This window comes from Lepidochelys kempii, chromosome 3 (genome assembly GCF_965140265.1).
Source record: "Lepidochelys kempii isolate rLepKem1 chromosome 3, rLepKem1.hap2, whole genome shotgun sequence".
Lineage (NCBI taxonomy): Eukaryota > Metazoa > Chordata > Testudines > Cheloniidae > Lepidochelys > Lepidochelys kempii.
In genome coordinates this window covers 129,659,958-129,672,467 of record NC_133258.1, presented here as the reverse complement: position 1 = coordinate 129,672,467, position 12,510 = coordinate 129,659,958, and the positions used below count along the sequence as shown (strand labels likewise).

The window sequence follows — 12,510 nt, the reverse complement described above, 5'->3', positions numbered from 1 at the left end:
AAGACACATTTTAGAGAACAATGGGTAGACTCTTTCATGGTGAATGGTTTCAAACAGCAGCGCCCTCCTTTCCCATTTCAAGCACTCATTGGGTTGGCCATTTAAAAGGAGGGGCTGCAGTTTTCGGGTTAACGTGCAGCACAAATCCAACTAAACCCCTCCCCCAGTTCTCTGGGATGATCGCTTCACCCCTCCTCCCACTGCATGACTAGTATCAGGAAAGATCCCTGCCAGCCAAACATGAACAGCTCAGCATGAATGCTCCCCCCACCCGGCACCCCACTGCGTAGCTAAAAGCAGGGATGATTTCTTTTCAGCCCCAGGCAAACAGCCCAACAGGAACAGCCACCTCTGAATGTCCCCTTAATAAAATTCCCCTATTTCAACCAGGTGACCATGAATGATATCACTCTCCTGAGGATAACACAGAGAGATAAAGAACAGGTGTTGTTTGAATGCCAGCAAACACCAGGACCATACGCTGCCATGCTTTGTTATGCAGTGATTCCAGACTACGTGCTACTGGCCTGGAATGGTAAATTGTCCTACCATGGAGGACGGAATAAGGCTGCCCTCCCCAGAAACCTTTTGCAAAGGCTTTGGGAGTACATCCAGGAGAGCTTCATGGAGATTTCCCTGGAGGATTTCCGCTCCATCCCCAGGCACATTAACAGACTTTTCCAGTAGCTGTACTGGCCGCGAATGCATCCCCAGTCTTCCGGGAAAATTAATCATTAAACACGCTTGCTTTTAAACCATGTGTTATATTTACAAAGGTACAGTCACCAGAGGTGCCTTCTCCGCCTTCAAAGTCTGGGAGTCCACGTTGGGAGGGTCTCCAGGGTGATAAACAGTTCCTGGCTGTAAGGGAGAATGGTTTCATCTTCCACCTCATCATCATCAGCCTCATCCCCAAAATCCTCATCCCCAAAATCCTCATCCCTCTTGTGTGAGACTCCATGTACAGGGATGGGGTAGTGGTAGAGGTATCACCTAGAATTGCAAGCAGCTCCTCATAGAAGCGGCATGTCTGGGGTTCTGATCTGGAGTGGCTGTTTGCCTCTCTGGTTTTTTGGTAGCCTTGCCTGAGCTCCTTAAGTTTCACACGGCACTGCTGTGTGTCCCTGATATAGCTTCTGTCCTTCATGCCCTTGGAGATTTTTTTTCAAATATTTTGACATTTCGTCTTTTGGAATGGAGTTCTGATAGCACGGATTCGTCTCCCCATAAAGCGATCCAGTACCTCCCGTTCAGTCCATGCTGGAGCTCTTTTGCGATTCTGGGACTGCATGGTCACCTCTGCTGATGAGCTCTGTATGGTCATGCCACGTGGCCAAACAGGAAATGAAATTCAAAAGTTCCCGGTGCTTTTCCTGTGTACCTGGCTAGTGCATCTGAGTTGAAAGTACTGTCCAGAGCGGTCACAATAGAGCACTCTGGGATAGCTCCTGGAGGCCAATACTGTCAAATTGCGTCCACGCGACCCCAAATTCTACCCGGCGATGTCGATTTCAGTGCTAATCCCCTCGTCTGGGAGGGGTACAGAAATTGAGTTTAAGAGCCCTTTAAGTCGACAAAAATGGCTCCGTCGTGTGGATGGGTGCAGGGTTAAATTGATCTAACGCTGCTAAATTCGACCTAAACTCATAATGTAGACCAGGGCTTACTCTTGGGTTCACAGCCTCCTTTTTCTTTCTCTGCTCTTTATTTTTTTCCCTGACTGTGGATTTCTGCTTTTCTTCTCTCCTTTTTCTCTTCTTAGGTCACTTTCAAGTCCCTTACACTATTCTTCTCACACTCTTCACAACCTGCCCGATTGCCCTCACTACCTCTTCCCTGACTCTCTAAGGGGCCTTGTTGCTCTTACTATAAGATCCTCAGTCTTCTCCCATCTGCTGCAACAAGTACTGTTTGTATGTGTGGGGGGGGGTTGTAGTCCCCATGACAGGGTTACCCACAAGAGCACTCATTCTGACTCGAGCTCTGTGCAGAAACTAACATTTCCCTATCATCTTGTGAGAGACAAAGTGAAGGTACAGGGGTGTAACCCAAGTAGAGGAGGGACAGATACAAGTGGAAAGGGGCTGGGGCTAACCCGTGGTCTCGTTGTAGCTCATCTAAGTTCAGGCCAAGCTTGGTCCCTTGCTCCCCATGCTAGCAGAGAACCATGGGTGACTATTCACAGGACTAATCTGCACTGAAGCATACACCACTGCAACTTCACTGTTCTGGAACATAGCTCTCTTGGGTATGTCAGCTTTAGCTACACTGAGCTTGTGCCTGCAGAATAGACATAGCCAAAGAGGCAGAGCATTCAGCTCCAAGGGGAAGAATGTTCTATCTCTCCTTAATCAGAGAGAGGGCTGCATGAATCATGGCTTAGGGTGTAAGGATGAAGGTAAAAAAATTTAATCTAAAACCGGAGGTAGATTGAAATAAATAGTGGGGAAGAGAAAAGCCGAAACAAAGGGAAAAAGACGGGAATAAGTAACGCGTGTGTAAGGGATAGCTATGCAAAGCCTGATTCTCCTCTCACGCTATTTTTACTGTAAGGTAACTCCAATGACTTCAGTAGAGATATTCCTGATTTGTGGCAGTGTAAATGAGAGCATAGGCTTGATGCTGCTCTAATGTTGGTGTAAATCAGAAGAAACTGTCAAAGTCAAGGGAGTTACACTGTTGCAAAAGTGATATAAGAAAGAAGAGAATTGGGTCCATTGACTATAGAACTAAATTTCATTTTCCTTTCCTATCTAGATGTCCCTTCTATCACTTGAATCATTTCAACAGGGAAGATCAAGAATAGAGGAATTTGGTACCAATGTTCATTGATATCCCAAAGTAGGGATACTTTGTAGAAGAGATGGCACTTGCATCTTAAGACAAGATGCCCATTTAAACCTAATTTAGCTTGGCAATGGATCCAGAATACTGAAGTAAAATTGGCAAACCGTTTTTTTCTAAAACTGATTTTTTTTCCAGCGATAAAAAGACATATATGTAGTCCTAACATAAACAAAGCAGTGTTTATAACCCATACATATTGGGGCACCAAATTGTGGATATTCATAGATTAATTTATATTTAAAACCTAAAAGCATTCAGGAATTAATTCCTGTAAAAGTAACACTTGTGATTTTAATAACTGATTTGAAAGAGACCCTTGTTAGAGAAATGGATAGGTTAATGGTCTAAAAATACTGTAAACCCTTTGGTAACTTTATCTCTTTATCATCACTGGGCCTAATTTTCCACTGCTTTTCACTTTAGAGTCATTTACTCCAATGCAAAGTGCATGTAAAACTCCCCCCATCAGACTGGTAGTATTTCACACCCACTTTGCACAGGTGTAAATGCCCACATGAGGTGAATCAGTGTTTATATCTGTTGACAGATGAGTTCTTCTCTGAGACTCCCTATTGATTCAGTGGGATTTAATCTTAAAGTTAAGCACATGCTTAAGTGTTTTTCTGAATTGGGGTTCTAAGCAGAAGACAATGGAGAACTTTGCCACCTATACTTGTCCTGGGAAAACTGACTACCACAGTGGCCAGCCTGTTAGAAGTGGATATCAGTGGCTATATCAAATGTAAAGAATTGTCCTCCAACCTTTAGGAAGGCAATAGGACAAATCTAATTTTGGCCAAGTGGATAAATCAGATTAGTAATATATAATCCAAGGGGGAAACAGAGAGAGACATTGACTTAAATAGGATTTAAACACATGCTTAAAGTTAAGCACACTAAAGCTTAAGTGCTGAACTGGGGTTTGGGGAGAAGCTAGCTAGTCAGCCCAGTGTCTCCTGGAAACAGGCGCATGAAGGCTTCCTCCCCTCCTCAAGAGCAGCTGCTTAGCTTGTATGATGACTTCCATTTAAACCAGTTTTATGTTGTGAATTCCATAGGAGTGAAATTCACCTGTGTGCAGAGGGCCAGACCAAAGCCTAGTACTATTTAAATCCCACTTAAGCTCTGACTAAAGTTCTGCATATGCCTTCTGCTGGTACTCTGTATAGAGGTGAATTCCAGTGCTACGGGACTAAAATCTACAGTGTATTATTTTTAAAAGGCTAACCAAATTCATGTTTCCAGGGAAGATGTAAGCATGTGCTAACTACAAGAAGCTCAAAAAAAAGTGCTTAGGTTAAAATTGTTCCTTTGAGGCAATATACCACAATCTCAAGAATTATATTTATTCTTGGTTTATTCCCCTTGGGATCAGTCTGTGGACTACATTCTGCGTTAGTTACTATGGTGCGACCCCCCTGATTTCAGAGGCATTTCAGTGAGGTAACTGAGAGCAGAATTTGGAACAATATTTTAATAATACATAGAGACTCCTAAGCATTCATTTGTCTGGAAAATGCTAGTATATTAAGGGGTTACAATAAATTAATTTTGTAGCATGATCATCTTGACAGTGTCCCTTAAGGCATATTATAGCTAGCAGTTGTTAACAGTGCAATATGTAATGGAATCACAAAGGAAACATGACGTGCCAAACTCTTGAAAGGAAACATTTTCTAAATGTAAAACACGAATATTGGTTTGGGTAAATAACAGCTTTTACTGTAAAAAATTCATTTTCATAGATGAATATGGTTGTCACCTTCTTCTAGGAGAATGGGTTGGACTATGAAGCTTGTCTGGTTGCTCAGTGTGATGCCCTGGTTGATGCATTAACTCGTCAAAAGGCAAAACTGCTCACAAAAGTTACCAAAGACCGTGAGCACAAATTAAAGGTGAGTACAACTATTATGAGTTGTAAGCATTCTAGAGAGTGTGGCTACAAATATTTCTATTGAAGTGACTCTTTAGCCTAGAGTTAATGCACATGACGCCAAGTCCTGAAGTCCTTACTCAGTTAAAATTCCCATTGACCAAATCTTGAAGTCCTTATTCAGGCCCCAGTTTAACAAGGTACATAAGCATAACTGTAATGGAATTATTCATGTGTTTAAAGTTAGGCATGTGCTTAAGTAACTTGCTGAATTAGTGCTTCAGTCTTTAGGCAATACTCTTATTGACGTTTATGGGTCAAATCCTGACAGGTGCTAAGTAATCACAACTCCCACTGAAATCAGTGGGCAGTTCAAGCACTTATTACATCTCTGGTTTTGACCTTGTAGAAGCCATCTTGTTTGAGAAAGGACTGAATAAAAACTTCAGGATTTAGTCCATTCTTTAAACCTTCAGAATCTCAAGTGTCAGTGAGACACATCCTGGGATCCTCTTTTACTCTCTTCTCAAGAGAAATAAGAGAAAGGGGAAGGAAAGAGAAAATGTAACTGGCTGATTGGAGTGGTGATCAGTAGGGTTCTTTGTGGTGAAATTTCATGCAGCTCATAGCTCTGTATTTGAAAATATTACAAGTTCTGGGTGCATTATAAATATTTTAATTTTTTTTCTATTGTCTGATTAACACAATGTAGAGGGAATGGACAAACTACTTCAGCTCAATGTTCTGGGAACCCCACTCTCACAACTTCCTAAATTTGTGATGTCCCACTAAAAGGCCTGATTCTCCTCTCACTTAGACCATTTTTACCTTGAATAACTCCATAGACTGCAGTGGACTTACTCCTGATTTACAGCAGTATGAGAGCAGAAACAAGTCCAAAGTTGGGGAAAAATGAAAGGTGTGCTTTTCTTATTCTTTTCCTCTGGATGAACAAGGGTCTACTGTAAATTGTGAAGGGAATGATAGAATATAAACTGCCCAGTAGTCCTCATAGTTATTCTGTTTAATATATTAGGTTTCAGTTATTTTGTTATTTAAAGCTCAAATTTTAATGGAAGTGTGGTTGCATGTGCAGTGAACAGATTCTACACTTATTAGATCCTAACTCCTTCAGCCATGAGCAGACCTGGGTATTTAACACTTTATCTGCTCTGATAATTGAGATTCCCTGTACATGACATTTTGCCAAACTAATTATCAGTATTTACAATACAGAGTAAAGAAGTGTAGCTGTTGCAGATGGGGTAATACCCATATGGCAGCTAAAACAAACATAGGTTTAACACTCTCTTCCATTCACTGCTGCTGCTTCTGAAATAATTTACTTGATTCAGTGAAAACTGAGAGGATTATGAGAAATGTACTGAGGTTTTCATTTGCAGGTTGTTTGGGACCAGATAAATCACTGTACGTTGAAGCTACGTCAGTCAACAGGGCTTATGGAATACTGTCTGGAAGTAATCAAAGAAAATGATCCCTCTGGTTTTTTACAGGTATTTTCTTTTCTACTCTTGTGAAGAAACAAAAAGATTATACTGGAATGTAAAACTTGCTATGGTGGAGTGTTTGGCTTAATGGCTTGGAAATGGGCTATGGAGTCTTTCAGCTGCAGTTTCACATTCGGTCCTTGTCAATAATACCTAGAAATTATTACAGTTTGGTAGCTAATATTAAATGATTTTGGTGGCATCTATGCGTTTACCAATAGACAAGGGTCTGCATCACCAAAAAAGCCTCCAACATAATTGGTACTCTTGTTGGTAGTCTAAGTAGAGGCCAAGATTTGAATGGTCTAGAAGATTCAATTCTCCCCTTTGCCCAGCCTGCTCTATTTGCAGGGGAATGGGGTAAGAGACCATCAGGGGACTGGTTATGGCTTCCTGATTTTTGCACCAACCCAGTCCCAGTGTTGGTTAGTTAGAGCAACCTAGAGACCTTACTCCATTGATACCACCAAGTCTCCAGCTTGCTTCTGATATGTCCCCTTCCTGGCACCATACCTCTCAACCTTCATACCTGCCAGTGTGTGAGTGCAAAATGAGTGCCAATTTTGATGCAGATATGGAACACCTATCTTGTTGCGTGTCAAACCTAATTTACAGATGATAATGTTTTCTAGATTGAGACTTCGTTTAAACCAGCGTTTCTCAAACTGGGGTCTGTGAGGGTACTCCAGGGGGTCCACCAGCCCTGCTGTTCACCTCTTCCCCCTCCCTCCCAGTGCTTCCTGCACGCAGGGGAATAGCTGTTCAGCGGCATGTAGAAGGCGCTGGGAGGGAGGAGGAGGAGTGGAGAGGGGGCAAGCTTGGGAGAGGGGGCAGGAAGAGGCACAGGTGGAGTGGGGGAGGGAAGAAGAGAGGGCCTTATGGGAAGGGGTTGAGTGGGGGACTCAGGTTTTGTGAAAAATTTTAAATCAAAATGGGGGTCCTCCGGTTGCTAAAGTTTGAGAACCACTGGTTTAAAGGATTATTTTCTCAATATGTGAATTAATTAAACCACTTTTTAAAATGCAAACTGGGAAATCAGATTCTTGTCACATGCAGCCATAAAGTCTCCTAAAAAGAAAAGGAGTACTTGTGGCACCTTAGAGACTAACCAATTTATTTGAGCATAAGCTTTCGTGAGCTACAGCTCACTTCATCGGATGCATACTGTGGAAAGTATAGAAGATCTTTTTACACATACAAAGCATGAAAAAATGGGTGTTTACCACTACAAAAGGTTTTCTCTCGCCCCACCCACTCTCCTGCTGGTAATAGCTTATCTAAAGTGATCACTCTCCTTACAATGTGTATGATAATCAAGGTGGGCCATTTCCAGCACAAAGTCAGGGTTTAACAAGAACGTCTGGGGGCGGGGGTAGGAAAAAACAAGGGGAAATAGGTTACCTTGCATAATGACTTAGCCACTCCCAGTCTCTATTCAAGCCTAAGTTAATTGTATCCAATTTGCAAATGAATTCCAATTCAACAGTCTCTCGCTGGAGTCTGGTTTTGAAGTTTTTTTGTTGTAATATCGCAACTTTCATGTCTGTAATCGCGTGACCAGAGAGATTGAAGTGTTCTCCGACTGGTTTATGAATGTTATAATTCTTGACATCTGATTTGTGTCCATTTATTCTTTTACGTAGAGACTGTCCAGTTTGACCAATGTACATGGCAGAGGAGCATTGCTGGCACATGATGGCATATATCACATTGGTGGATGTGCAGGTGAACGAGCCTCTGATAGTGTGGCTGATGTTATTAGGCCCTGTGATGGTGTCCCCTGAATAGATATGTGGGCACAGTTGGCAACGGGCTTTGTTGCAAGGATAGGTTCCTGGGTTAGTGGTTCTGTTGTGTGGTATGTGGTTGCTGGTGAGTATTTCAGGTTGGGGGGCTGTCTGTAGGCAAGGACTGGCCTGTCTCCCAAGATTTGTGAGAGTGTTGGGTCATCCTTCAGGATAGGTTGTAGATCCTTAATAATGCGTTGGAGGTTTTAGTTGGGGGCTGAAGGTGACGGCTAGTGGCGTTCTGTTATTTTCTTTGTTAGGCCTGTCCTGTAGTAGGTGACTTCTGGGAACTCTTCTGGCTCTATCAATCTGTTTCTTCACTTCCGCAGATGGGTATTGTAGTTGTAAGAATGCTTGATAGAGATCTTGTAGGTGTTTGTCTCTGACTGAGGGGTTGGAGCAAATGCGGTTGTATCGCAGAGCTTGGCTGTAGACAATGGATCGTGTGGTGTGGTCAGGGTGAAAGCTGGAGGCATGTAGGTAGGAATAGCGGTCAGTAGGTTTCCGGTATAGGATGGTGTTTATGTGACCATCGTTTATTAGCACTGTAGTGTCCAGGAAGTAGATCTCTTGTGTGGACTGGACCAGGCTGAGGTTGATGGTGGGATGGAAATTGTTGAAATCATGGTGGAATTCCTCAAGAGCTTCTTTTCCATGGGTCCAGATGATGAAGATGTCATCAATATAGCACAAGTAGAGTAGGAGCATTAGGGGACGAGAGCTGAGGAAGCGTTGTTCTAAGTCAGCCATAAAAATGTTGGCATATTGTGGAGCCATGCGGGTACCCATAGCAGTGCCGCTGATTTGAAGGTATACATTGTCCCCAAATGTAAAATGGGTAAGGACAAAGTCACAAAGTTCAGCCACCAGGTTAGCCGTGACATTATCGGGGATAGTGTTCTTGATGGCTTGTAGTCTATCTTTGTGTGGAATGTTGGTGTAGAGGGCTTCTACATCCATAGTGGCCAGGATGGTGTTATCAGGAAGATCACTGATGGATTGTAGTTTCCTCAGGAAGTCAGTGGTGTCTCGAAGGTAGCTGGGAGTGCTGGTAGTGTAGGGCCTGAAGAGGAAGTCGTTCACCTGCACATCACCAATGTGATATATGCCATCATGTGCCAGCAATGCTCCTCTGCCATGTACATTGGTCATACTGGACAATCTATACATAAAAGAATAAATGGACACAAATCAGATGTCAAGAATTATAACATTCATAAACCAGTCGGAGAACACTTCAATCTCTCTGGTCACGCAATTACAGACATGAAAGTTGCGATATTACAACAAAAAAACTTCAAAACCAGACTCCAGCGAGAGACTGTTGAATTGGAATTCATTTGCAAATTGGATACAATTAACTTAGGCTTGAATAGAGACTGGGAGTGGCTAAGTCGTCATGCAAGGTAACCTATTTCCCCTTGTTTTTTCCTACCGCCCCCCCCAGACGTTCTTGTTAAACCCTGGATTTGTGTTGGAAATGGCCCACCTTGATTATCATACACATTGTAAGGAGAGTGATCACTTTAGATAAGCTATTACCAGCAGGAGAGTGAGGTGGGGGGAGAGAAAACCTTTTGTAGTGGTAAACACCCATTTTTTCATGCTTTGTGTGTATAAAAAGATCTTCTGTACTTTCCACAGTACGCATCCAATGAAGTGAGCTGTAGCTCACGAAAGCTTATGCTCAAATAAATTGGTTAGTCTCTAAGGTGCCACAAGTACTCCTTTTCTTTTTGCGAATACAGACTAACACGGCTGTTACTCTGAAAAAAGTCCCCTAATGTGAGGCATTATCGGGATTGAACCCTGGAGTTCTAAATCCTCGGCACAGACCTTTACCACTTGAACTACAGATGGAATTACTGTTATCTCTGTCGACTAGCCTCTAAATGTGGCCTTGACAGTGAGTTACACAATTCTTCGCTAGATAGCAGTTAATATTGGAGATGAGGATGCTTGGTTCTATTCCTTACTCTGGGAGAGAAACACAATGTAACGTTTGGAGACAGGAAAACCAAAGCACCTGGTTGGTGCATTCTGCATGAAAGGCAATATGATTGAGTGGCTAATATTTTTGTCTCCAATATCGGAAACCTCAGTTTTATTCTTAGTTCTGCTGCCAGGAAATCTGTGCTGGGATATAAGGGAGAGGGGCTACAGGTACCCCCACATGGGCAATTAGTCCAAAGCACAGTCTAATTAACACATGGCAAAGTCTAAATAGTTTCTTTGATCCAAACTGCCATTTACCATGGTATTTTAATAGAGCTAAATCTGAAGTCCTTACTCAGTCTTCAATGAAGCTATGTACCAAACTCTGAGAGGCTCTGAACATCTGCAGTTCCCTTGTCTCAGGATTTGGCCTATTGGAGTTTTGCCTCTGCAAGAACTAATAATAGCTGAATAAGGATTTTGGGGATGATCCTGAGTCAATTACAAAAGAAAACATGGTGACCAGCAGGTGTCTTCTTCCTCCCTTTGCCAAGTGTAAAGACTTACTATCTGATCATTTAGGCTCAGCTATTACAATGAAATCCCCGTATTGACATGCTTTCTTCTGACTTTCTCTAGTTTGCCATTCAATATGGATTTATTAAGTTGTTTCTGAAAATTCTAAGATCGTTTCATGGTTACCATTTCAAACCCAACAGAAGGGGGTGAATACTTATCTTGGCAGTATTCGTCAAGTCCTAATAGCTTGTGGTTGAACTAGAGCAGAGCTTTAAGAATGGCATCCAATCTTAATTTAATGGAGAATCAACCGCATCCTTTGGGGAGATCTGTTCCCAATGGTTAATTCCCCTAACTATTAAAAATGGGCACCTTCTTTCCAGTTTGAATTGTTCTAGCTTCAATTTCTGTCTGCTAGACTTTGCTAAATTAAAAAGCTTTCTAGTGTCAGATATCTTCTCCCTTCTATTCATGGAGATGAAATGAGACATCAAGACAGCTGCTGTGCAGATCAGAGAGGAAAGTCCGCTTTCTGTGTGGCTCTCAAGCAGTTAAGATAGCTCCCTAGCCCTGTTCCACAAAGCTTCTTTTCAAAGAAAACTAACTTTTCCAACTCTCACAGGGGATTTGCTTTGAAAAGACAACATGGGAAGATGCAACACACATGGGAACTCACAGCAAAATTGCCACTTGCCCTGCTTCAGTTAGACCATGAGGCTCTCTGTCACCTTGTATGATATAGTATAGTCATTCATGTCTGTCACTTCTAATTTATTCTGATCTATTTTTGCATTTGCAGTTTCACTAAAAGCCTAATGTTCTTTTTAAGATTTCAGATGCTTTAATCAAACGTGTTCAGGTGTCTCAGGAACAGTGGGTCAAAGGAGCCTTGGAACCAAAAGTATCAGCTGAATTTGACCTGACTCTGGATAGTGAACCTTTACTACAGTCAATTCACCAGCTGGATTTTATTCAAATGAAATGTAGGGGTGAGCTTTTGTGATTTGATTTTTATTTTGTGTGTGTCTGTTTTGAAACAGTGCTGTAGAGGGAGAGGTGAAGGAAGGTGGGGAGAAAGAGAAACTACTTGCAATTTATGGATAGTTATTTTTGTCTTCTCTTAGGCAAACATGAATTTACCAAGGAGTGCTTTCACCTCACCTCAAGTGACCGGACAAGCTCAGACAGTGAAATTAGGTGAAGTTAAAGATTTGAAAAGATAAAAGTTTCAAACGAAGACCATCTGTCTGTTTTGAAGGTGGTGAAGACATTGGTGTCAATGTGAACTTGAAAACAACTTAGCTCCTTTGTGTAGCATTAACAAGTTTAATACACTTAATTAAAAATGAGTTGCCGATAGGGCTGGATGAAAAACCACAATTGCCTTTTATGGAAAATGTTGAGGTTTCAAAATTTTATTGTGAAAACATGGGCAAGAAGCCAGCCCTGAAGAGCCAGTAGGCTGGTGGTTAGGTCACTCAGCTGGCATTTGGGAGACTCAGGTTCAAGTCCCTCCTCTGTCTGAGTCACAACTGGGTCAGTGCCCCACCCACTGGGCTATATAGTCAGTATCACTTTGGAGCAATTGATATTGAATGATTCATACAAGGTGGAACAATTTCAATAGGAGAGAAAGCACAAGACTGACTATATAGCTCAGTGATTAGTACATTGACTTGAACCCCAGTCTCCCATATCCTAGATGAGTGCCCTAACCACCATGCTATTGGCTACTGTAAGTGAACTTGCTCATGTGCTCTCTCTTTTCCTCCCACCCTCAAACTTTTGTCAAACCTGATCCGTTTCCACAAAACGTTTTAGGTTTTGACAAAACAGCATTTTTTTTGACAGAAAACAGTTTCATTGGTAATTAGAGTTGCTTGAAAATTTTTCAGTGTTTCAGCAAGAGTATCATCAGTGGCAAATGAGTCACTTCTTATGCTCAGGGCTTGTCTGTGTTACCGCTTAAGTCAATGTAAGTTACATTGCTCAGGGGCGTGAAAAAACCACTCCCCTGAGTAATGTAACTTAAATCAACTTA

The 12,510-nt window shown here is 42.1% G+C and overlaps 1 protein-coding gene across 7 annotated transcripts in view; it reads left to right on the top strand.

The window, feature by feature from the left end:
* The window catches only part of TRIM67 (tripartite motif containing 67), a 60,224-nt gene that overhangs the window by 14,551 nt on the left and 33,163 nt on the right, over nucleotides 1-12,510 (top strand). For 5 of the 7 annotated variants that reach the window (XM_073338011.1, XM_073338015.1, XM_073338009.1 and 2 more), the window contains exons 3-5: nucleotides 4,620-4,742; nucleotides 6,124-6,234; nucleotides 11,299-11,458. In XM_073338011.1, the coding sequence (XP_073194112.1) occupies nucleotides 4,620-4,742; nucleotides 6,124-6,234; nucleotides 11,299-11,458 (394 nt within the window). The remainder of the gene's footprint in view (nucleotides 1-4,619; nucleotides 4,743-6,123; nucleotides 6,235-11,298; nucleotides 11,459-12,510) is intronic. The other 2 variants (XM_073338012.1, XM_073338010.1) reach the window with 1 other exon arrangement.